The following is a 25494-nucleotide window of genomic DNA, read 5'->3' on the forward strand; positions in this document are numbered from 1 at the left end:
ACTAGGCCGCACCAGAAGGCCTTCAGCAAGCCTAGGCCGCACCCCGGATGCCGTTGCCACCAGCCCCCACCCTCCTCCTCGAGCCACCGAGCTAGTAACCCATCCTGGCGAAGAGCTGGCCTTCGCCTACACAAGCTGCCGCGTCAGAGCGAGCACACCTCCGCTAGCGGCGAAGAGCCACCCAAAGCCCCGGCCCCACCCCACTCCCAATCCCCTCCCCTACCCATGGCCAGCAGCCCCATCACACACGTATAGAGCGAGCATGCCTCCACAATCGGTGCAAGCCCCGGCGCCCGCCATTCCCCCTCTCTTCCCCTCCCTTTCCTCTTCTCACCGAGCTTACCCAAGCGTGAGCATGCCTCCGCTAACCACGGCGCAAGCTCCAGCGCCCACCATTCCTCCTCTCTTCCCCTCCCTTTCCTCCGCTCACCGAGCTTACCCAAGCACGAGCATGCCTCCGCTAGCTGCCTCGGCGGCTACCTTTCCCCTTCCCTCCGCCCAAGGTCCATTCTCACTTTCTTCAGCCACACCCCTACCCATCCCGCCAAATGCGCTCGCACTGGAACCAGCCCCCGTAGCCAACTCCATCAGGACGCAGATCTTATCAGGTGCGGATATAGACCTTTTCTCCCTTTTGTCACCAATTTCACCTCCGTCCGCTGATCGCCAAATCGACTGCGGCGAATTTTCCGTCACCTTAAAAAACACAGCTAACAACCCGTCACGTGTCTTATCATTCACAGAATTCACAATCGCTTTCAACCGCTACACCGAGTTTCCCCACAGGAGACGCGAGCTCGGCGACTATCTTGCGATAATTGCCAAACTCGCATTATCATACGGAGGCTCCCACTTCTATACGTACCACAAACTATTTGCAGCTAAATGCGCCATTCGAGTGGCCCAGTGGAATCAAGCCCCTTACTGGGGAGCCCAGGACACCGAACTCCACAACAGAGTATTTTTAGGCTGCCGTAACATAACATGTGCGGTCTGCCGATCCATTTCCCACTCCACCACCATATGCCCCTTCATCAACCCATCCATCCCCCCCTGCCCAGAATCATCTCAGCTCAAATCCACCAGCTACGTGCCAAGCATTCCAGACGTCTCATCCAACCCATCTCCTTTACTTCGCCACCGCCCATTTTCCTCCGACAGCCAGGTCTGCATCAGTTTCAAAATGGGTAGATCAAGTTTATGCCGGTTTATACACGTTTGCAATTTTTGTGGCGGTGCTCACGCCCGCTTGATTTGTCCTGTTGAAAAAAAGCTGCAAATAAAAATACTAAAAAATATTTATCGACTCCTGTAAATGTTTCTTGTTTATCCATAGAACTGCTCCATCACCCTGACCCTTATTTCTTTGATTATGTCATATCAGGTCTCTCACACGGTTTTCACCCCGGCGCCGGAAATTTCCCCACCCAAAGCCTCATATTGCCCCAATCTCCAGTCCGCTCTCACCGAACCCGAAACCGTCGATATCCTAATCAAAAAAGAAATAGACGCAAACTTCATGATCGGCCCCTTTTCCGTCCCTCCCTTTAACATTTTCCGAGTTAGCCCCATCAGCATAGCTACCAGAAAATTTTCAGGTAAAAAACGCCTCATAATTGATTTGTCATCACCATACAATTCCCCGTTCCCGAGCATTAATAGCCTCATTCCGCTCGAAGAATTTTCCCTCCACTCCCATGACATTGACCAAGCCATTACCCTGATCAAAATCGCGGGTCGTGGCGCTTGGCTGGCCAAAGTCGACATCACTTCTGCCTTTAAAGTATTACCCATTCACCCAGACTTTTGGCATTTATTCGGCATCCGCTGGCAGGAAAAATTTTACTTTTCCGTCCGCCTCACCTTCGGCTGCAGAAGCAGCCCCAAAATGTTTGACGCAATTGAGGATCAAATAGCTCTAACTGACTCATGCTGCAACGAGCTCAGCTTATGGATATCCTTTCTCAAACAGTGGAACGGCTTATCCTTCTTTTACAATACCCTGATTTCTTCCCCAGTCGACATCCAATTATTTACCGATGCCGCACCCTCTGTCAGTTTCGGAGGTTTTTATCAAGGCCACTGGTTCGCATCTACATGGCCCCCCCAGCTACTAAGTCTACCTCAGCCACTAATGTCCCTTAGTTGTCGCAGCCCTTCTGTGGGGCAAAGAGTGGTCTGCCACTAGCATCATTATCCACTGCGACAACGATGCTACAGTGCACTGCATTAACAAAGGCCGTTCCCATTCACCCGCACTAATGCCTTTGACGCCTGATTTGGATTTCAGGTTACGAACAATTCATCATAACTGCAAAACATATTCCCGGGTCCAAAAATCTAATAGCAGACTTTCTCTCTTGCTTTGCCTTCCAGAAATTCAGAACGTTGGCGCCAGAGGCGGACCCACTCCCAACCCCGGTACCTCCCTATTCAGAGCTGATATTCCCGTAAATCATCCTCTGAAACCTCTCCTCGAAGCGTCCCTCAATTCGATTCTTCAAGCAGTCTCCCCCAGGACCCTACAGTCTTACCTAACAGCATGGAAATGCTTCAAAATTTTTCAGTCTGCTTACAACCTGCTGTTCCCTGACTTTTCCCTGCTCTCCATCACCTCTTTCATCTCTCACCTTAATGTCAACAAAAAGCTCCAAATCAGCTCCATTAAAGGTTATCTAAGCGGAATCCAATTTTTCCACAAACTTTTATATGGTTCCCCTTCCCCCCAAATAGCCAATTCACAAACCTCCCTACTCATCAAAGGTATCCAAAAAGCTCATCCCACCCGCCCAGACTCCAGGCAACCAATAACCTTTAAGATTCTGACTGAATGTATTTCCACCCTCCGCAGAGGTTACCATTCCGTCCACACCGCCCGCACGCTCGACGCCATGTTTATCCTGGCTTTTTTCGGCTTTTTCAGATGCTCTGAGCTCGCTATTACATCTAGCTTTAACCCAATCATTCACCCCACCATTTCTGATCTAGCGGTGCTGGACGATGAAACTATCTCTTACTTCATTAAGCAAAGTAAAACAGACCAGTCAAAGAAAGGCCACTTCATTTACATGTTGAACCTCCTATCGCCCATATTACCATACCAAGCCCTCCTAGCTTTCCACCACCTCAGGAAATCACAGTCCAAACTCCCATCCGACCCCCTGTTTACAGACGACTCCAACCGCCCCATCACTCGCTTCTGGTTCCAAAAGCACCTTAAGTCAGTCCTGCTCTGATCTGGTACCCCAGCCGAAAACTTTTCCAGCCATTCGTTCCGAATAGGCGCAGCAACCACAGCGGCCCATAAAGGCCTTTCCCAGCAGCAGATACAAGCACTTGGTCGCTGGTCGTCAGAAGCTTTCAAAAGCTATATTCGATCGGACCGCTCCCACATCAAGGAAGCTCACCAAACACTAATCGGCCAACCCCTCTAATGACATACATTCCTGGGAACCCGAACTTCAGATCCTCCATAGCCAACCCCTCTTTAACATCACCTATATCCACCTTCAACGGCCCATCCCCACTCCATTCATTCCCAACAGAACTACATTCAGCCTTGTCTGTACTCCCCCACTGCCGCGGCAGTGACTGCTCCCGCAGGAGCCTTTTCTATATTCCTCTACTACCGCAGCAGTGACTGCTCCCGCAGGAGCCCTATCTGTATTTCCCCACTGCCGCTGCAGTGTCTGCTCCCGCAGGAGCCTTTTCTATATTCTTCCACTGCCGCAGCAGTGACTGCTCCCGCAGGAGCCTTTTCTATATTCCTCCACTGCCGCAGCAGTGACTGCTCCCGCAGGAGCCTTTTCTATATTCCTCCACTGCCGCAGCAGTGTCTGCTCCCACAGGAGCCCTATCTGTATTTCCCCACTGCCGCTGCAGTGACTGCTCCCGCAGGAGCCCTATCTGTATTTCCCCACTGCCGCTGCAGTGGCTGCTGCCGCAGGAGCCTTTTTTATATTCCTCCACTGCCGCTGCAGTGTCTGCTCTCGCAGGAGCCTTTTCTATATTCCTCCACTGCCGCAACAGTGACTGCTCCCGCAGGAGCCTTTTCTATATTCCTCCACTGCCACAGCAGTGACTGCTCTCGCAGGAGCCTGTATCTCTACCTCCCTCTCATCTCTACTTCCAGACTCCACAGAAGTACCACTACCACAGCAGTATCCAGCATCCCTTCAGCCCTAAGCCATGCAAGTTTTGGGGGGGTTATCAAGCCCCTCTTCAGCTGCTGTCCCGCGATAATAGCGTTTTGGGGGAGCGCTCTGGGTCCGGGCTAAACGCCGAGCTCATACCCTCTCCCCGGTCGTACCCCGGGCTCAGGAATGATTACCGAGCTCGGAGCCCTCTCCCTGGACAGCACGCCAAATACGCATAAACTTACTCTGTTATTACATGTAAGTGTGAACTCGTGAAAAAAGAAAAAAGGGTGATGCAGAAAAAAGGGTGATGTGAGAAAAACCAACAAAATTAAAGTTTGACCACTAATATGTGTGACAAAAAACAAAGAGTGGTTAAACAACTCTGATTCCAAACTAAAGCTGTTAAATACAGATTGACTAACAGACAGATACAGCATTGTTTCAGTTTGCCGTCATTCTTCATTAGATGAGAGCTTGAGTGAGAGGACAGTGTGACTTCAATTGAATTGCCTCACCTTTGGTCACAATGCCAATGGTGTAATAATGAATTTCAGAGGCTAAAGAGACGTGACATGCAACAGCTGTACTTGACATACCATGGTAATTAGCTATGCTGTTTTGTAGCCATGTGCTATGGTCATTGAGTTTAGTGAACCATTCTGCTAGAGGGTCTTACCAACCCAAAAGAGGAAGGGAAAATAAAGTTATCATAGTTCATGACCCCTAATAGGACCTGATTGCTGGGCCTACAGGCACTACTGTGCAGAATAGAGACAGTATGCTCAAGGCTTGTACAAATGTTGAATGCATTAAGGATGATTATATTGGGTTCCAAAAGGAAATCATAAATATTTAAATATCTTTGTGGTTGGATGCCCCAAAGAAAACTCTCTGTCCTAAGAATCAATCTATGTGGGAGTAAAACCACAGACTGAGAAAAAAGGGCACTGCTGAAACTGGCTTTGCTCAAAAACAAAATGTTGTCAAGAATAACTTTAGTCCACTAAACCAGTAATGTGCTATAACCAAGTCAGTCTTCTGGAATTAATGAGACAAGCACACATGAACACATCCACAATGGTGGAGAATGTGCGGGTAGGGGGTTTGATAATGAAAGACCCCCAGTGGTGAAATTCATGTTGTTGACTTATCTGGTGTTTTTAAAGGGGTCATATGATGCTTTTCTAAAGATCAATATTTGGTGTATTTGGTGTAACAGAATATGTTGACATTCTTTAATGTTCAAAAAAACACATTATTTTTCAAATACTGTACATTATTGTAGGTCCTCTATGCCCCCCCTCTCTCAAACGCGTCGTTTTCTACAAAGTCCCTCCTTCCAACAAGCGCATCACGCATCTCTCTCTCTCTCTCTCTCTCTCGCTATAGTGCGTTACTTAAAAGTTCACTGGAATTTCATAAACATAGCATGATAATGAGAACTTTATAGGATGTGAAATCTATAGTAAATTCCGTCCTTACCTGTGTTTCAGCGCACTGTTGAAAGCGCATCACGGCGGGAGCTCTCTATCTCTCTCGCAACTTGGCCGTAATGGAGATAATGGAAATATCCAAAGACTGTTATGAAAATGAATGTTAAAAATTTAAATATGACATGAAAACATGTCTATAAAAACATGAACATGATTAGATGTTAGATTATGATTAAGATGCAGCAATGTTATTAAAAAAAGAAGAATCTAAAAAAGAATAGCTGCCTGAGGTGAAGCTGACTGTATGCCAATAAACTGAAACAGGTTCTATGCCACTTCCTATGATATTAATCAGATAACTTAGATACATAACATAAACGTAACATTACAACTTGTATCTGCACAAAAGGATGCATATGCCAGTGAACTTTAAGTTACGCACTATAGCGAGAGAGAGAGAGTTGCGAGAGAGATAGAGAGCTCCCGCCGTGATGCGCTTTCAACAGTGCGCTGAAACACGGGTAAGGACGGAATTTACTATAGATTTCACATCCTATAAAGTTCTCATTATCATGCTTATGTCATTAATGTTTATGGCAGATTTGTGCTATATTTTCATCTACATTATCAAGTGATTCCTAAAATCGCCTGCCTGTTTTCGAAGCCATGAGTACGAAAACAATTTTAATTGAAGTATGCCTACTGTTGAACAAATATGATGACAAAAAATCAGTATAAGATCAGTATTATTGAAAAATAATCATCTAAAAGCAATATGACCATCTCAAATAACTCAAATAACTAGCATTTGAGCATGAAACTGAATAGGCTTGGTAATATAAGGTGCATTCAGCATGGAAATAAATGTTAATATCCCAACGCTTCCTATATTAGATTAATCAGATGTGTATGTAGCTAACCCAGACATCACTACGTGACTTCAAAGCCAAGCTTCTCTCTCTTCTCTTGAACAGCATGCTCTTGCAAGCTAAACAATCAGAACCCAGGGTGCCGCCCAAAATGCTGCTATAACCAATCAGATTTTTTTTTTCACGATCATCGTTTTCATGATCGATCATCACTGTCACGGCCGACTACTCGAGTACTCGATCACTGTTGCACATCCCTAAATGGAAGCGGGGACTAATTTGCATATCCACATATTACGATGTAAGGGTGTGGAGTTATAATTCAAGCTGTTTTAAAGTATGAAGAATTTAGTCACCGCAGCGGGAATTGAAATACAATAATATAGTGGAAACTAACTATATTGATTTTATCTATACATGCATTTTTTGTGCTGCAGATAAAGAACAATAATAATGCTTGCCAGAAAATATCTAATTTAAACAGTTATATATAAGACAACAGTACTGACTGTATTACCCAAAATTTGCTTAAGCTATTTTCTGTTAATGTATGAGACTTCCAATTCATTAGCCATTAGCAAAGTGTAGGAAATGCTACAAACTAGTGAGTTCATGATTACTGTTTTTGTATAGCTAAAATAACTTGAAGCGGGTTGTGGATAAATAACAATATACGGTATACTTGTGATAAAATATCAAGATAAAGCAAAAAACGTAATTCACACCCTTTGCACTTAATTTTACATTAGCGCTAAAATGCTTTTTATTTGTGTTGGAGAGTGAACAAGAGAAATACATATTGAACCCAAAAAGAAAAACTTAACAGAAAGAATCTACTTAATACATAGACCAGTTCTGATTGAGCAAATCAATGTTTTAATGATGCGTTCCAGGCAGGTTTTTGAGCCCGTAAGTCCCGACTTCAAACCACGACTCACGACTTTGTAGCGTTCAAGGCAAGTCGCGGCAAACTGCCTGAGCGCAAGGAATTGTGGTAGCTAGATGTAAACAAACCAGCAAAGCGGACCGAACGGGACTTATGCTCATTTATTTCTATCACCAAAGGTGCTTCCTTGCTTATTTGAGGGAAACGGAAGAGGAAAAATGGCGCATAAGGCAAGAGAAGCTGTTATACCTTTTATTTTATGTTATTTGTATATTTGGAAATGCATCTGTAGGGGCTGCCATTGTTGTTTCGTGGGCTATGTGATGTCAGAGCGCGGAACTGGGAGTACATCGATCTAGTACGAGTTCACGGATGGGAAGTCACGGGTTTGACTGCAGTTCTAGTGCAATTTCATGGGTAGAAGGTTGGAAAAACACGGGTTACGGGTTGCCTGGAACGCAGCATAAGGCCACCTGACTTGTGTTTATTGATATTTGGTTACATATGTTAATCATATTCTTATTAGTCATAAAACATCTGAAAGCTGATATATTTACTTCCTTGGAAACAATGAAATAATTCTCTGTGTGCCAAGAAAGCCTCCAACTTAATTCAAATAAAACACAAACATTCTGACAGGCCTCCTCCCTCAGTCAGCTCCCTGAACATTTCCTTCTTCCTGAGGAACGCTTCCTCTCGCTCTCTATTGCAAGTCTTTTTATCACCTATCACATCTGATTAAAGACCAGCACTTAAAGCAAAAAAAGAATCAATAATGTTAGCGTTAAAGATGTCAGACATTGCCGCCCCTTCACACCAAAATCAAGACCCAAACAATGAAGTCTTTACTGAGACTCATTTGTCTGCAGTAAGCACAAGCAACGCTCCACTTGTCATCTTGACTTCTTGACATCTTTTGAAACAAAACAAAGAATGCTTTCCATAAGATTCCATTAACATTATTAGAGGGGTTCAAAGGCAAACAACGCAAGGGTAAATTGCTTATTAGTTGTGGAAAATGATTCCATGCCTGTGTTATTCATCCTTGTACGTGAATGAAGAGTGGGTAATTTAGGAGCAGGGTAACAGAGGTTAGAAAAAGGGCCAGCGCTCCGCTCTAATGGACTAAAAGAGTGCTTCTATGTTGTGTGCTGGTGACAACAATTAGTTTGAAAGTGACACTTTAAATTCTCGCACATGGAGTAACAAAGTTTTGTGTGCGTGTAGACAGTTGTCCCATTTAGCTTTCATGTGGCAGCTGAAAATGTAATAGTTCCAATATTAAAAAGTAACTATCGAAAAAATAAATAGTTTGTCATGTGATTTGCATATTTATATTGAACTGAAGTGCAGTCAAAATCATGGAACTACTTCATAGCTGTGCAGAAAATGAATCAAGACTTTGGAACATTTGTCGACCAATCAATCAAGAATTGTATGACCTTCATGGCATAAAAATTACTAGTAAAAAGAATAACTGAAATAAGAATTACTGTGCTTCTCTATTACATTTCAAAATTTCGTAGCAAAATTATAATTTTTACTACAGTTTTGGTCTTCAAAGTACAAATAACATTTCATTTTCTCAACCATATTGTGCTAATCAATCAAATTGACTCGAAAGGTGTACTTTTAAAATGATAAAATACACCATTATTGAAAAGTTCGGAGTTGGTATCATTTTTAATGTTTTGAAAGAAGTCTCTTATGCTCACCAAGGCTGCATTTATTGGATCAAAAACAGTAAAAACAGTGATATTATCAAATATTTCTACAATTCAAAATAAAATGTAATTTATTTCTATGAAGCAAATCTGAATTTTCAGCTGAATTTTTCATTTCTTCAGGACAGTGTCACTTGATGCTTCAGAAATCATTCTAATATGCTGATTTGCTGCTCAATAAACTTTTATTTTTATCAATGTTGAAAACAGTTGTGCAGTTTAAGATTTTTGTGGAAACCAAGATATAATTTTTTCAAGATTATTTGGTGAATAGACATTTCAAAGGAACAGAATTTATTTAAAGTAAAAATCGTCTTTGCTGTCACTTTTGGTCAATTTAAACAATCCTTGCTTAATAAGAGTATTCATTTATTTCAAAAATAAAAATCCTACAAACCCCAAACATTTAAACATTAGTGTTAGTACATTTATATGTAGATTACTTTTTCACTTCTGAATGTTTTTGGTGACTGACCTGAGTAAAGTTAACACAGAAACCATAGTTCAGCTCAAGTACAATTGCTCTCTTTCTAAATAATGTCGGAGACTCCTAATTTAGCACCTTCCTGACCCATAAGACTTCCTTTTGCAGTTTCTAAAGAGCCACTATTCTCTTGATTTGAGTCAACAATTTCCTCAGAATACCACTTTGTTCTGAAAAACGATCCTAATTTGAAATCCAGGTTGGAAACTCATTTTAAATGCACTACATGAGGCATTATTCCTCTGAACGCCTGATTAAAATGTGAGTTTAAAAACAAGGTGACTAAGGTATGGAATGTGAGCTGTTAATGAGGCTTCTCAGAACAGCACGCTATCTGAACACACAAGGGCTCGGTTTTTGACTTCCTTCCCAAACTCACTGAGAACTGTTTTCCTTTCCTTCTGAGTCTTAGTGTTCATGCATACAATAACAGGAAGCAGAGCTCAATTGAAGAACTTAGGTCTAATCAAACAAAAGAAGTGTGAAAATCTGTTTGCATTATTTAGATCAGCACACACAATGGTTCAGTTTGCGCAACAACAGAAATGTCAAAACCCTCTATATGTCCTCCAAAAAAATCGACTGAAACAAGTCTGCTAGAAAGTGCCAAAATCAAAGGATGAGATGTTGTTCCTCAAGCCTATCAGGGGGTTGAAATGTTGCCAACAAAGACACAGGACACTCAAGATGTCATAATGGGAAGGACACACAAACAAGACTGATTTAAAGAGCAAAGTAATGCAGCATTTTGGTCAACATAAAACACAATAGACTTAGTTTACTTTCTCTGCACACTCCCCTTTTCTTCTTCACCCTTTCCACAAATGGTAGACCAGAACACTAATCGTTATTGATAACCAATACCACCCAGCTTGAGCACTTTGTCCTTTAGTTAGAAAGTAAACAAGCAAAATTAGCACAGGTGGGAAAGATTTTACTGCAAGTGTCAGTTTACATTTCTGAAGCTACAGATCTTTTTTTTTTTTTACATGCTGATAATGTAAAAAAAAAAAAATTAATTGTAAATTGAATAATAAAAGCTTATTGGAGTGTGTTGAACAAGAAAATTATATTTACGTTTTTTTCTACTTTTTTACTTTTCTACTTCCATTTGTTATTTGCCATTTATGTGTAGAAACAAAGAAATGTGTAGAAATAAAAAAGTCTATTTCAGTCTTTCTACTTTTTAAAAACATTTAATTCAATGTGTTTTGCCTATTGTTCATTTGTAATTATTAGTGAAATATAGTGAAATTGTTCTATCCAGGGAGAAGCTGGTCAATTACATGATGCTCGCATCCCAAATCTACATTTTTTAACTATGTTACATTAAAAAATATAATTTATGTGACTTCTTCGGTGTGTTTGTATTTTTTTCTTAATAATGATATTTCTTTTATATTTTTGAGAGCAAATAATGTCTGGGTAACACAACTGTCTTGATTTCATAATTAAGAAAAAGTGAAGTGACATACGGCCAAGTATAGTGACCCATACTCGGAATTTGTGCTCTGCATTTATCCCATCCAAAGTGCACACACACAGCAGTGAACACACACCTGGAGCAGTGGGCAGCCATTTATGCTGCGGCGCCCGGGGAGCAGTTGGGGGTTCGGTGCCTTGCTCAAGGGCACCTCAGTCGTGGTATTGAGGGTGGAGAGAGCGCTGTACATTCACTCCCCCCACCTACAATCCCTGCCGGCCCGAGACTCGAACCCGCAACCTTTGGATTACAAGTCCGACTCTCTAACCATTAGGCCACGACTTTAAAGCCTCATTAAAATAAATAAATTCTTGAGAAGAAAACTTTAGTTTAGCATTTCTATGTCCAGTAAAAAGTCATGCGGCACAACCAACAATCATTTCGCACAACCAGACAGATCCATACACAGGAAAAAAAGGTCATAGAAGTAAAAAAATCATGAAAGTAGAAAATGATATCATAGAGACCCTTTTTTTGTCATGTTCAAGAGGTTTAAAAAAAAATGTAACAACTTTTTTTTTTTGTATGAAAAGGTCAGAAGGTTCGTTCAGGTTGTAAAATGTCATGAGTGCAACTCCCCTAAAAAAATGATATTTGAAAAATACCCTTAAAGAGTATAGTTTACTATTAAAAATATTAATTTATATTTTAATATTTAAAAACATTGCATGTGTTTTTAAAGTAGTTTTTTTTCTCTCTTTGTTGTTGACACTTATGACACTTATGTCATTGACCCATATGACATTATCTGAAGTGGTGGTAATACAGGACACATAATTTAGTCAAGTCTCTGAAGATTCACCCACCAAAGCCTATTCCTGTCAGAAGTTAACCCAGTTCAACAGGAAATCCTTATAAGGCTGCTGAATAATCATTACATTTCTACAATAAAGCTTCTCTGTCATACAAAACCATGGACTCGTGCTCTCATGGGGTAGCATGCGGTCATATTTACAATAGAAATAAAATGCAGCAAAACCACCTTGATGTCTCTGCAGAACCATAAGGACCCTGCACCCTCCACGTCCCTGTGATTACCTCATACATCAACAGCTAAAGAGAACGCAGCCGAGCTAGGCCTCATCAACATCACAGCACATGGACTGCGTTCCTGCCCGGTAGCCCTCGTTAAATCTTCCACAGCAACTAACAATTACAAAGACAGCATGGAAGATCATTGCACATAAAATGCCCTCTTTGTTCCAAAGCCCAGACAGAGGGGGCTCTCAGAGCAGTATGAACAGATGGATTTGATTCTGTAAGGAAACTAGAGGATGTTCAACATCAATCACAAGAGTGATGCACCGGAAAAGATCTAAATATGGTCAATGCATGTATTGCAGCGATCTGATGTTAATGCATAAGCATTGCAAGTGACAATACTGACTGTGGCCATGCAGTCACAATAATGGGAAATTAAATGCATGAATTCAGTGACATGCTATGCATTCAATCAAGATAATTGGGTTAGTGACAAACATTACTGAGCTTGACACTTATCGCGATTAATCGCATCCAAAATAGAAGTTTTTGTTTACATAATATATGAGTGTGTACTGAGTATATTTATTATGTATATATAACTACAAACACATGCATGTATATATTTAAGGAAAATATGTTATATTTATGTATTAAATATATTTATATATAATATAAAATATAATAATATAAATATATAAATGCATATACGTGTAAATATTTTCAAAATATATACTGTATGTGTGTGTACTTATATATACATAATAAATAAAATAAGTACACATTTATTATGTAATAATTTTTTTTTATTTTGGATATGATTAATCATGTCATGACTGAGTCATGAGGGTCTCCAGGGGTCCTCACTATGATATCATTTACCGTTTTAATTTTTCTTTTGGAAAGTTTCTGCATGACTCTTTTATTAATTAATTTTAATACTTTAATAATTTAATTTTCTAATTTTACTTTTCTAAGAAATACAAATATAGCTTTTTTTTTATGTGGCTTTTTCTTAATTATAAGATCAGGATAGTTGTAGATATAACATATTTAACTTTATATTAACCCAAAATATAAAAAATGATTTAAATGAGTTCAGAAAATAAAAACATGCTCATCATTGAAGAAGTAACTGAATAGGAGTTGCATTTTTTATGCATTTTTTTATTATCAATGTTTTTTTAAGCATATGCAAAATTCTTATTGTACATATATTTTTAAATATATAAAACAATCAAACTATTTTCAAGGTAAAAATGCATTTTACAACCTGAATCTCAGGGTTATTATAGAAAACTAAAACTTAAACTATAGAAACTGAAACAATAAAAAAAGTTACATTTTTACTCATTTTATTTGATCTAGATGACAAGGCAAAATTTCTACATTTTTATGTCATATAACTTAAATTAAAAATGAATGAAAAATGAAAATTAAAACAGAAAATACAAAATAAAATGTATTTAAAATATGAATACTAAAAGGAATACTAAAATAACACTGAATAATCTTCTTACCATGTCGCTGATTTTTAAAAGACCTGATCTATTAACCTTGACACACAGGTGGTCTCTATGACATACATTAAATTCAAATTACATTATAAATGATAAACTACTCTAAGTTGTTGTTTTTGTCTCTCAAGAATTGTGTTCTTTTATTATTATTAGTTTTCATTATGTTATCAGGACAGTATCACCCTGACTTTTTTTTATTACTTTACGTTCCCAGACAATATCGAATTGAATTTAAATTCAGAAAATAAAGAGAGAAGTCACTGTATGTATGAATCTCATTTTTAATGAAAAATGAGTAGATTTGGAAAAATGTTTCCAGTAAGGTTTTAGGTCACTGACTCAGTTCTTGCTGGAAGAAAACTACTAAAGTGAAACATCATACTTATCATATTCACCAACACCAAATTTTACTATAGCTTGGTGTTCGGATGACCAGGTGAAGCCAGCTAGTTAAGAAGCCAGACAGGAAATCCATCATACAAAACACAAAGCATGCCTGTGATCAGCCATCTTGGTCTTTTCAACAAAGGAAATACGCTCATAACAAGGAACAGCACTTTCCCAGGGCCGAAGGTTACTGCATTACATTGTTTAATGCAGAGCAGCCCAGTTACAGACCCTCTGATTATCACATCTTTCAGGCTGGAAGACATGCACAGCAAAATGCTTCTCTGTGGTCATGGCTTGCGCTCCGTGCTACCTCAGCTCACAATAAAGTCTAATAGTCATTTCCTGATGAACCTCCTTCAAAATAATCTTTTAATATGATTGTCATATTTCAGCCTGCAGTTATTTCGGCTAAGTGAGATTAAAATGAAGTATAAAGACAGGCTGGATGATGCAGCACACATAATAAAGAGTCAGTCCGTCTAAATTGGCCTGTGAACGTAAGCATGCATTCAGGATCACTATTGACATACACTGGCTTCTTCCATGCTCTATACAAAGCAGCCAAACTTAAGTATCTTTTTGAGAGGGATGCCAACAAAAAACAATTAACCTAAATCACAGTCTGGCTGATCCATTCAGCGTGCAGCAAGGAAGTAACACAGGCTAACCTATATATTTGTGACGCATTACCTGCATGATGGAGGAGCTGAGCCTGCATTGCTTTCACCTTGGTCTAATTTGTCCGGTCAGGGTGACACTTGCTGACTGTATTTCCATAACATAGATCTTTCTCAATCCATACAGCAGCAAGGCTATCACAGACACTCTGTCCTTACGTGACCCTGAATTAGCCTGCATGTAATTTGCCAATAGCGACCGCAGTGAATGGCCTGTCAACTAAATGCATACTTGAAATGACCCTATGCAATCAATTTGCACACTGCAGAATTTAGAATTAAACTGCTGAATTTACAAAGCCTCAAATCTCATTCTCTCTTCAAATTACTTACACGTTGGATTTATGATGCATGCATGAAAAGACTCATCATCTGCCCAGACCAAAATGCTATATTGCAGATATATAATTAATACAATTTAATGATGGCAAATTATTATGCAATTACAGATATTTTATTTATATTTACAGACTATATATAAAAATGATCTCTTGTTAACGATCAAAAACCTCTTAAATATTACTTCTAAACAGATTCAATTCAGTGACACAGTCTGCCCTATACTCTGGTAACTGTTAATTCTACATCCATTTGTGTTTCTTATAACTTAAGTCAGCATTTCTCCTGTCTGAGCTGCAGAAAGCCAACATTAGCAGGTAGTCTGTCAAAGCGAACTACCATGACCCATGACCTAACCCTTCCATTTTGCAAATGCTTTATTTATGCTTAGAGTTGCTTGCTGCATCCATTTTTCCACCCTTCCCATTGGGCTACAAACTATATGATTATAGTCATTCTGTTTAACATAGCACTTCCTCTTGCAGTGTTTTTCTAAAGGGCAGGCGGAGACTTTCTCCTATTTTAACCTAATATTTAGGGCAACAAAAGTGGAAGGTGCCACTGGCAGAGTGCCCAATAATAGGTCAATACTTCCAGACTCTGCGGCTTCAGTCCTTTTCCTCTCAGGCACTAAAGTACACCCTCAACCCCCTAACTTAAACACACCCACCCTTTCACTTGTTCTACACCAGATACATTTACACAAACACAACCATTCCATTCTGGTTCATCAGACTGAGTGTTTCTTACACAAGACAGTGGAATCTAAATCTTCACTGAACATAGAAGTCGTTTCCCAAAAGAAATACACTATGCACTATCAAATCAGCCAACAAATTTATGCAAAAAAACATTGTGGGAACAGGTTTTTTTTTAATGTTTCTAAAATGCTGAATGGTCCATTTTCTTGTCATGATTAGAACGTTATTTAAATGTCACTGAAAAAAAAGGTACTTTCTGAACGTACATCACGTGCATATAACATCATAAGTTTGTTCTAAGAATGTTGATCTCAGAACGTTTTATCTCAACGTTATGAGAACATATACCAAATATTAATAAAGTTCTAAGAATGTTCCATAAACATTAATTCAAGAATGTTTTGTCCAAACATTTATTTAATTTTTTTTAAAAAGGTCAGTGAAAGTTGAGAGAATGTTCTCTGTTAGCTGGGATGTACCCTTCTGTCAAATGCATGAATTTTAGAATGTTATTTTCTCATCCAAAATGTCTAGTAACAGTTGAGTGCAATATGCGTACATCATTTCAAACTTTTTTTTTTTTTGGTTAATTAAGTAGCTACATCATTTGGGTATTTGATGCTTGGCTTTTCTTTTTGGAATTTTTAGAGTGAACACACTACCCACAATTTATACTACAAGATGGTACAAAACACTGCATAAGTATGCACATTGGGATGCACCTAGTAAGTTTTTATTAATGTTCTCAATAATAAGCTACCAGTGGTTTTAAACTTTGCACTGACACCTACTGGACTGGATGCATTAAGTTGCTAACTGCTGCCACATCACTAAGCTGTTTGGTTTATTTAATTTGGGCATTTTATTTAGATATTAATATGACATTGACACTTATGTATAAAACATAAGCCAAACAATTGCCAAAAATGACTGAATGCATCTTTAAAGTAATAAAAACGTAATGTTGCCATTAATGACATTCGTTGCCTTGTACCTACATGTGCAATGACAATAAATTGAATCCAATCCAATTTCTAATAATGTGATATTGTAATCTTATATATATATATATATATATAAATAATTTGATCATACATCAAACTCACAAAAGTAAATAATTGGATTTTTGCATTAATTGTCATTTAAGTATATGTTACATATATAAAGTACATTACAAGAAAATAAATACCAATTAAAGTGTATTAACGATAATACAGGCAGTTTGACGCTTGTCCTGTGCATTTTCAGATACTTGTGAAAACAAGATAAAGAGCTTACTATTGTTAGTTTAAAAGTTGATTTTAACTTTAATAGCCTAGTTTACGGAGCATTTACTCAGGGTATCGCAGACATCCCATCCCAGCTCGCTAGGTAAACTTCACCGCAAACTTGCATGTAACTTTAAGGTAAGTCCAATTCAAGATGGCACGTTATCATCCTGGAAAAGATGAAGTACCCACCAGTGCAGACGCTCAACAGGAGCCCCATGAGAGGTAGAAGTCCATGGAAAAACGTGCTATTCCCAAAGATGTGTCTTACTTCCTCTGCCATGGTTTCAGACTGCAGTAGTGAGCTCCTCCGCGTTGAACCAACTCGGTGTCTGGTCCACAGCAGCAGAACCGCGCGTGGGCGGTACCTTCAGTCCAGCAGCGGTGTCCGACTAAAAATAAACCCGTCAACAATGCGGAGCATTGCAATGCAGTTAGCATTTACTCTCGTCCAGACACAAACGATTGATGAAATTATGAGAGCAACAGCTAAATAAATGGAGAAAATAAGGCTGCACAAAGCCCAAAAGCGGAAGGGTGTCCCGGGATGTCTTTAGGGTTTTCTGAAGCTCGATTTATGTGCATCTGTGTTATCAGCGTTACTGTTACAGATTCTTTAACTTCATTTGCTCGTGCTGGAATGCATTTGGTAAAATGTTCCTTGTAGCATTACAAAAGTAGACACTCAAACACTGGCTTGGCTCAATGGGGTGCTGGGAGATGTCGCCCGGTTCACTCAGATTAAAGAGTGAGCCATGCTGGGTACGCTTTCCATGATCCTTGTGTTTTATTTATGTCTTCTAAGAGTGATAAATCCCCAGCTGAGTGGTGCCATTTACACCAATCAATCATTTCTACTGGCCCTCTTCTGAATGTAACTCTTCTCTCACTAAAATGCAAAGACTTCTGGAACTTGATGCAAAGACAGACAAATATTTTGAAGAGGAAACATATTAGACATTTCTAACTATTAGGCAATTGTAACATTTTTCTTTCTTTTTTTTTTTACTTTGTAATAAAGATCTGCTGATCATTATACAATGTAGCATGATAGTTTGTTCTTAATTGTAGTTATTATAAAATGTTACAGTGAAAATCTAGCAAGAGTTAATACTGGGGGCCCCTGAGCTGGCTGAGAATCTAAATGGGGGACCCTGGGTCTGTAAACAGAGAAAAAACCCTCGACAGAGAATTCCCAGTATAAATACTGGCCAGATCAGTCCTTAATGAACAGAATTTCGATGTCTGTAGGAAAGTAATATGCAACACTGAGCTGTATATTACTGAAAATGAATGAAAATGCAAGAACCTGTATTAAATATATTTTGTTACACTGAGTGTCAAAAAGAAAAACTTTCAGCTCTCTTATCACCTGATAATTCTTCATCATCTGTGGAACACAAAAGTAGATATTATTCAGAATGACAGTTGTATGGAACACAATATTATATATTAAATATTATTGTATAAAAAAGTTATGCAATAAAAGTGTATAGTGACTGAGGCTGCCATGCTGCATACCATCTAATTTAGTGTTTATCTGAAGAAATAGCTAAGTCAGAGGTTTAAAACAACAGGTTGAGTAAATGATTACAGAAATCTATTTTGGGTAACCATTTACTATTATTTGTTTGCAGTTATTAACAGACTTCTGTATTTACAATTACGTTGTATTTCCACATTCTAGCAGCCAACTTTTTCCATAAAAAGCATGACATTGCCCTCTGTTGGTGAAAACTGTGAACTTCTACATAAAACTGGCTAAATAAAAACAGCTTCAAGTTAATAATAGTAATTATAATAATGATAACTTAATTTAATTGGAGTTTGCGTGTGAATGAACCTTTTTATAGCACATTGGACAATGCATTAATACTGTCTCAAAAAATATTTTAAATATATATCAATTCATTGTCAAACTTGCAGACACCATAATTCAGTTCAAGAAAATAGATTGGAATTCACACATTTTGCAAAAACTGTTCTAAATAAATTTTCCATTTATTAGGATAATAAATAACAGTTGATCTCTAGAAATATAAAACACATTGATTGCAACTTTGTATATCACTTTTGAATATCACAACATGTGATGTGATTTCATTGTTGCATTATCACACATGTAATTGCACTAAAAAATAAACAAACAATATGAAAATATATACATATACACAAATACTAAATCAACGTTACTTCCAAAGCGATTTCTTTCCAGGCTTCACCTCTACATACATTTTATATGCATCTTCCAAGCTGCATTAATCACTTAATCCAGTTTATTTTTTTCTTTTACCTGCTCTATCGTTAAAAACATCAACCATATCATTTCAATGAGGCCTTCAAAAGCAGGGCTTCTTTTAATTCCATAACCAATACAGACTCATATCAAGGTGCATTCTTGATTCAGTCATACTCATTGAGTGATTCACTGCTGGCTACAGAATACCAATGTCACAAACACATGCAGTTTGTCTAGTCTTCACGAAGGTAGGCCTCTGGAATATCTTCCAGATCATTAATATCAATGCTGGAGGCATATTCAGCCATTCTCTGGATTTCCTCTGCTTTTGTTTCGGCCAGTTTTTTCTCTGCTTCTTTTGAGATCTTTCTAACCTCTTCCACCTTGCATTGTGCCACCTGCAGATTAGTCTTCATTGCTGTGCATGCATGCTCTGCTCCTATAAAATATTAAGGATGAATCAATTCACAGACCAGACCAAAGTCATATGCACAATAATTTTTTTTTTTTAGTCTGCATATTAGATAAGTCTAATAATTAAGGATAACTTCTAAACATACCTGAATTGTAGGCTGCTTCTGCTGACAACTCGCAGATGTTGATGGCATTCATCCAATTTGACTCGAGGCGTTTGCATTCTTCCAATCTATCACTAACCTGAAAAAAGCGGAAAAACAATAAACACTCTGAAATCAAGAGTTCTCTTGAATTAAATATAACTAGGCTACCTTGATATCCACAAGATCTGTCTTAATTAAGATCTACTGTATACTGTTGCAAAATGTAAACAGCACTTAGATAAACTAAAGCAGAGCTTGTTCTACAAAAAGCAAATAAACATTTAAAGCAAGAGCATTTACCTCCACTCGCTGGCCAATGATCACCTGCCAAATGCTGTCCTCTTCAGCAGGGGTCAGTTTTCCTATTGAGGTTATGTACCGCTTCTGAAGGGCAATGAGTGTATGTAGTGCCTAAGAAAAATAAATATGGTAAAATTACTTCATTTACTTATATTCTATATATATTGTATTAGAAACATAACACCTTTGTCAGCAATCAAGTGATCTACTAATTGCAAAGCTAATTTTACTAAGTGAACTGTAGGTTTAAGATACAAGTCTTACCTTGGCATATTGAGTGAGGGCATCCACAAGAGCCAGTGTGGTCTGAGAGAGGTAAGTGTTGGCACTATCTGTGACCAGACATGAGGCCCGACGAATCAGGGATTCATGTGAAAGGTTTTCAACCTGCTGAAGAAAAAAAGAGATGCATTTTATTACACTTGTCACCAGGGTGCAAAAAATAATAGAATCATGTTGATCTACATGATTTTATAACACCCCTTCCAACATGACTCCTTTCCGTGAATAATCAAGTTAGTGTGATTCTCAAATGAATGACTCTAATGAGCCATTTTTAAAAAAATAACGCTTATAAAAATGAGTCGGAGCGGGTGGTGAATTAACAGAACTCTTATAACCCTAATCTCATGTACTAAAAGTTTCCTAGTAAGAAGTTTTATTCTATAAAATTTACCTAAATATGTAAACATACAAACCAATTAGTAACAGTCTCTGTATTTTGCACTAAATATTTCTGATTTATTATTTTGTTGTTTTAATGTGACTGACTGCATTAAAGCAGCATTCAATAATAATAAATAATTAAAAAAATCAGTTTGCAAAAAGACAGTACTGAATCGACAAATCAGAAGAGTCTCCATATCCATACAAATACACGTTGTCACGCTCTCTAAACGAGCGTTTTACAAGCTTGTCATTTGTTCACTGTCTAGCTTATATATGTAACATTTAAAGGTTTATGCATTAGGTTACCTGTGTGAAAGGAACCGCACAGAGGCTGGTGCCGAGACTGAACGCGACTGTATTGGATCGAGCAACCTCCGGCAGGCGCAGGAGACGCTGATGAACGGGGCTTCTGCAGAACACGTTAGCTTTGTCCCTGTAATAGAAGAAAATAAATTAGACTGAGCATACAGCTTAGTTGAAAATAACCTCGTAACTTCTACCACGACTTTTGGGCAAAATATGAGCGCAGTCTTACTTGAGAAGCTGAACGCATGCCGCACTCAGTCGCAGGACTGCCATGTTTCTCCTGGCGACCAGGAAGTCGGTCCGGCCTTTAAGAAGAAGACTCCCACTAGCACACAAACCACAGTTTCTAAAAGCCTGCATATTGCCTTAGTCTTTTACTACTGCTATTTAAAAAATACTTAGGTTTATCCCTTTAGCCTGTATTTGTCTTTAAGCAGCTCTTAAATGTTTTAAGTTGACAGCACTGCCCACCAGTATTTATATACTGCTATAGGACTCTGCCCTTCATGCTAGTCTATTGATCCGTTTATTCAGACCTTTAATCTTGATTTTTAGCGGTTTAAGTTCAAGGAAAGATTGGTTTGACGCACATTTACACACTACATCAGCACAAAGGTAGTAACAGGCTGTAATAAACACTAGTGAGCTCCTAGTGGTTGAGCTGCAGCACATGGTGGCACACACCTCCAGCTATCACACAACATTGAGAACACAACAGGCACAGAAACTGATGAGCATGGCATTAAAGGGGGGTGTGGCAGAACAACAAGTCCACATGATAAGAAAAACACTTTGTGGACAAAAGAAAACATAAGGAGTCTACTGTGTGTTTACGCTGAGTTACATGAATAGTCTGATAGCCTACCTGAAGATAGACCAATCTTTCAGCTTTGAAGAGTCAAGTCAATGAGTCTGAACACTTTCTCAAGTCTTCACTATCAGCATGCTGGGAGACAATTATTCAAGACTATGTATTTTGTACTGCTCTTGTTCTCGTGCCTCACGAGCTAAAAGGAAACTTTTGCAGCAAAGGAAACCTAAAGTATATATATATATATATATATATATATATATATATATATATATATATATATATATATATATATATCTGTGTGTGTGTGTGTGTGTGTGTGTGTATAAATCTAAAATAAAATAAACACATACACTCCTGTTCAAAAGTTTAGAAGAAAAGGTAGAAAAGAAGTCTCACGGCTGAATTTATTTGATATAAAATACAGCATGATTGGTGCCCACAAAACATTTCTTATTATTATAAATATTGAAAACTGCTTAATATTTGAATGCTGCTTAATATTTTTGTGGTAACCGTGATACCTTTTTTGTTTTTGATGAACAGAAAGTTTGATAAAACAGAAAGATAAATGTCCTTACTGTCACTTTTGATCCATTTAATACATCAAATCAAAGTTTTAATTTATGTTATTATTTTATTTGTTATTTTTGTTTCATTTATGCTTCATTATATAGGGGAAAAACTGAGGGATAAGCAAGGGCATATTCTGTTCTTTAGATACTGAACATTTCTGAATATTTTCCTTTGGCCAGTATTGTTGCTATATATATATATATATATATATATATATATTTGTAGCATATTGAAAGTTCAAGTGATCTGTTTGGTAAATGTTTAATAGTGCACACAACCTATTCCATTAAACTATTTGCTTGAAAAACACATTTAAATCCATTTTATAGAGTATTCATAGAAAGAAAGAGTACACAACAAAAGGAAGACCCTTAAAAAGTTATGAAACCTCTCAGGCGAGTTCAGACTTATCATAGGCAGCAGTATAAGAATGTACAGGTAAACAAGGAGTTTATGGAGCTCAGGGTCCAAATCACAAGAATACACAGAAATCACAACAAAGGCAGTTTGGAAGTCACGATTGCATCATGTCACAGTGGCGTGCAAGGCCACATATAACATTATGGACATGTAACAAACATGTTGGCATTTCGCAACTTTAATTTGCATGATGCTGTTGGTGGTTTATTTTCAAATAACTGCTGTTTAACTTTATCTTCATTACTCATTTAGGCTATTTGTTTATACATACTGCAATACATGTTTGGAATGCACTCTGATTCAGATACAGGGGCTGTTTCTTTGTAATGTAATCTAACCTGAAGGAAACAGTGTGTACACTATTTTGTGAGTAATATGTGTTTATCCTAAAAAGTAAATGAATAACATCACATAAACATGTGTTGATTTGGTAATGTTGCTAAAACACAATGCTGTTCATGTACTGTATTTAAATTATGGCGTATGACCATATTTACTTTTAATTCAGTTCAATTTATTTATTACCATAGGCTTTGATACTCGTAGTGATCACTGATATTATTATTTTCCTAAAAGGCCTTAAATGGAGAGTGAACTTAACATTAACAGAGAGTGACTGTAACTTTACAAGTTACACATGAAAAACATTTGGAAGACAAAACAACCGAGGAATTAAAAATCCAAAGTATACATTTTAATAATTGTTTATATATTTAAATTATTGTAGGCTATGTTAGATTGACATGTTACTGATGTTCACCTGAAGACTGCAGAAATACATTAAATAATTGGCTTTCATTAAATACACTGATAATAACTTAATCCAAGGTTAATCATATAAACTGATGATTTAATTTATTAATTTTTACAAATACAGAGGCTCAGAATAAATTACAAATCCACAGGTTTGCCTGCATGTTGAATATTGCATCCATTTCACAACAGTCATGCATGTAATGCATGACATAATTATTATGATTAAAGAAATGTTGTTAAACAATCATGTAAAGCAAGTAAAGGAAACAAAGATATTCCACTAATAATGCTTAACCCGGCCATCAGAGGTCGCTATTAAACAGTATACTGATGTGAGAGGCACCTTACAAAGATCCTATTGGCCAGTCAAATACAAACTCTGGATGGTCTTTTTTTATTTATTTATTTTTTTACGTTGAATATTATAGAGTACTTGAAAACCACTCTTAATGCATTTACTTTATCAAAACTGTTCTAAAGAACATGTGTTGTTTTAATCAAATAATTTATACATTTGTATATAATTTAGGACTGTTAAAACCACATGCACAATCTTAAAACATTAGAAAACAAGTAGTTTGACAGAATTATTCATGTTAAAAACTTTACCAAAAGATAATCATGATTGTTTAATTGTGTCAGATGAGATGGCATTGTTTTTGCATCTGATATAGTAAGCCATAGCTGCATAGAATTTCTCATCTCTAAATCCATAGACGAGAGGACTTACTGCTCTAGAAGTGATACTAAATATAAGGAAATTTATAAATCGGACAGTCAGGTATGTTTGAATATCATACTGCATAACTACAGCCTCAATGTAAGGGCACATGACCTCAGCCGTACATAAAAACAGCTGAAGGATATGAAGAGAAATAGTGCGCTGCCCTTTTGATGCTGAATTCTTATTGTCACCAGAGGCTGAACGTGCAGCAAGGTATATCATTACATAGCAAAAGATTTCAATTATCAAGATAAACACAAGCCCCACAATATACAACAGACCCCTAGCAAAGTGACGAATCTTTTCTGGAATCATAATCTCATAGTGGCAGTGTGTCAGCTGAGACAAGTATTCACGAGAGGCAGTGCTAACGAGGATAAACATGTCAACAAAGGGGTTTATGGAGCTCAAGATCCAAATCATTAGAATCACTATTTGGGCTCTTTTAGAGGTGGAGATCGCCTGATGTCGCAGCGGCATGCAAATGGCCACATAACGCTCCACACACATGGCTATAATAGTCAGTGGTGCACATGCTGTGACCGCTTCCATTAACATGCAGACAGGGATACAGAAGTGCAAAGGTATTAAAACAAAGTTGTACGATAAGAGCACCACAAAATCTGTCAGAAAAAGAAACATTAGGTCTACCAGGAGAGAATGACCAAACAATATATAACGTGTCTCTGTTCTGAAAGTCTCTTTCTTGGAGAATATCAAGAGCATGAGGAAGGTGAGGTAGATGAAGGGCCACACAAAGATCTGGGTCAGCGCCAGTGAAATGTTCCTCCGGACGGGGTCAACTTGGATCAGTTGCATCTGCTCATAGCCACTGGCATTCATACTGGCCATTGTGTGCACATCTGAGGGAAAGTAGATAACAAAAAAACACACATGTGAGACATAAATAAAGAATAATCATTGAGAAATAAATAATCAGTATATACACTATCAATACAAATAAAGAGAGAAAACAAAAAGGTAAAATTGGCAATGGTTTCATTTACCATTATGAATATACCATTATGTCCCAAGTTATATAGAGATTGCATTGTGACAAATCTCAATATTTATATATAGTATACATTATCAATAACCTTCAAATATTTATGTAGACATAAAAATATATGTCATTGTTTACAGTTTACATAATTGAAGGTCATGAAATCAGTTACAACTTGTTACATAATCTTGCTGTAATACTTACTGACAATAAGGTTCTATTCTTGAGCCATGGTC

The 25494-nt window shown here is 37.9% G+C and overlaps 3 protein-coding genes across 3 annotated transcripts in view; all 3 read right to left on the bottom strand.

Annotated features, from left to right (window-relative positions):
- The window catches only part of nectin3a (nectin cell adhesion molecule 3a), a 63369-nt gene extending 46147 nt beyond the window's left edge, over positions 1 to 17222 (bottom strand). Inside the window, exon 1 of the mRNA XM_079392074.1 lies at positions 17087 to 17222. Coding sequence (XP_079248200.1) covers positions 17087 to 17177 — 91 coding nt within the window. The 5' untranslated portion in view covers positions 17178 to 17222. The remainder of the gene's footprint in view (positions 1 to 17086) is intronic.
- Positions 17223 to 18866: 1644 nt separating this feature from the next.
- On the bottom strand, positions 18867 to 21697 carry LOC306854337 (diablo IAP-binding mitochondrial protein-like). The gene is made up of 6 exons (XM_079392262.1): positions 21198 to 21697; positions 20969 to 21095; positions 20258 to 20383; positions 19994 to 20104; positions 19694 to 19790; positions 18867 to 19572 (listed from the first exon to the last, which is right to left on the bottom strand). The coding sequence occupies exons 1-6, from the start codon at positions 21326 to 21328 to the stop codon at positions 19367 to 19369; spliced, it is 798 nt and encodes a 265-aa protein (XP_079248388.1). The 5' UTR covers positions 21329 to 21697; the 3' UTR covers positions 18867 to 19366.
- A 2453-nt stretch (positions 21698 to 24150) lies between these two features.
- Positions 24151 to 25107, bottom strand: LOC306853835 (odorant receptor 131-2-like; the record flags this gene model as incomplete). Its single annotated transcript, XM_079391479.1, has 1 exon — positions 24151 to 25107. One exon carries the CDS (start codon positions 25105 to 25107, stop codon positions 24151 to 24153), a length of 957 nt encoding a protein of 318 aa, XP_079247605.1.
- Between the last annotated feature and the right edge of the window lie 387 nt (positions 25108 to 25494).

Source organism: Barbus barbus (genome assembly GCF_936440315.1).
Source record: "Barbus barbus genome assembly, chromosome: 34".
NCBI classification, from domain to species: domain Eukaryota; kingdom Metazoa; phylum Chordata; class Actinopteri; order Cypriniformes; family Cyprinidae; genus Barbus; species Barbus barbus.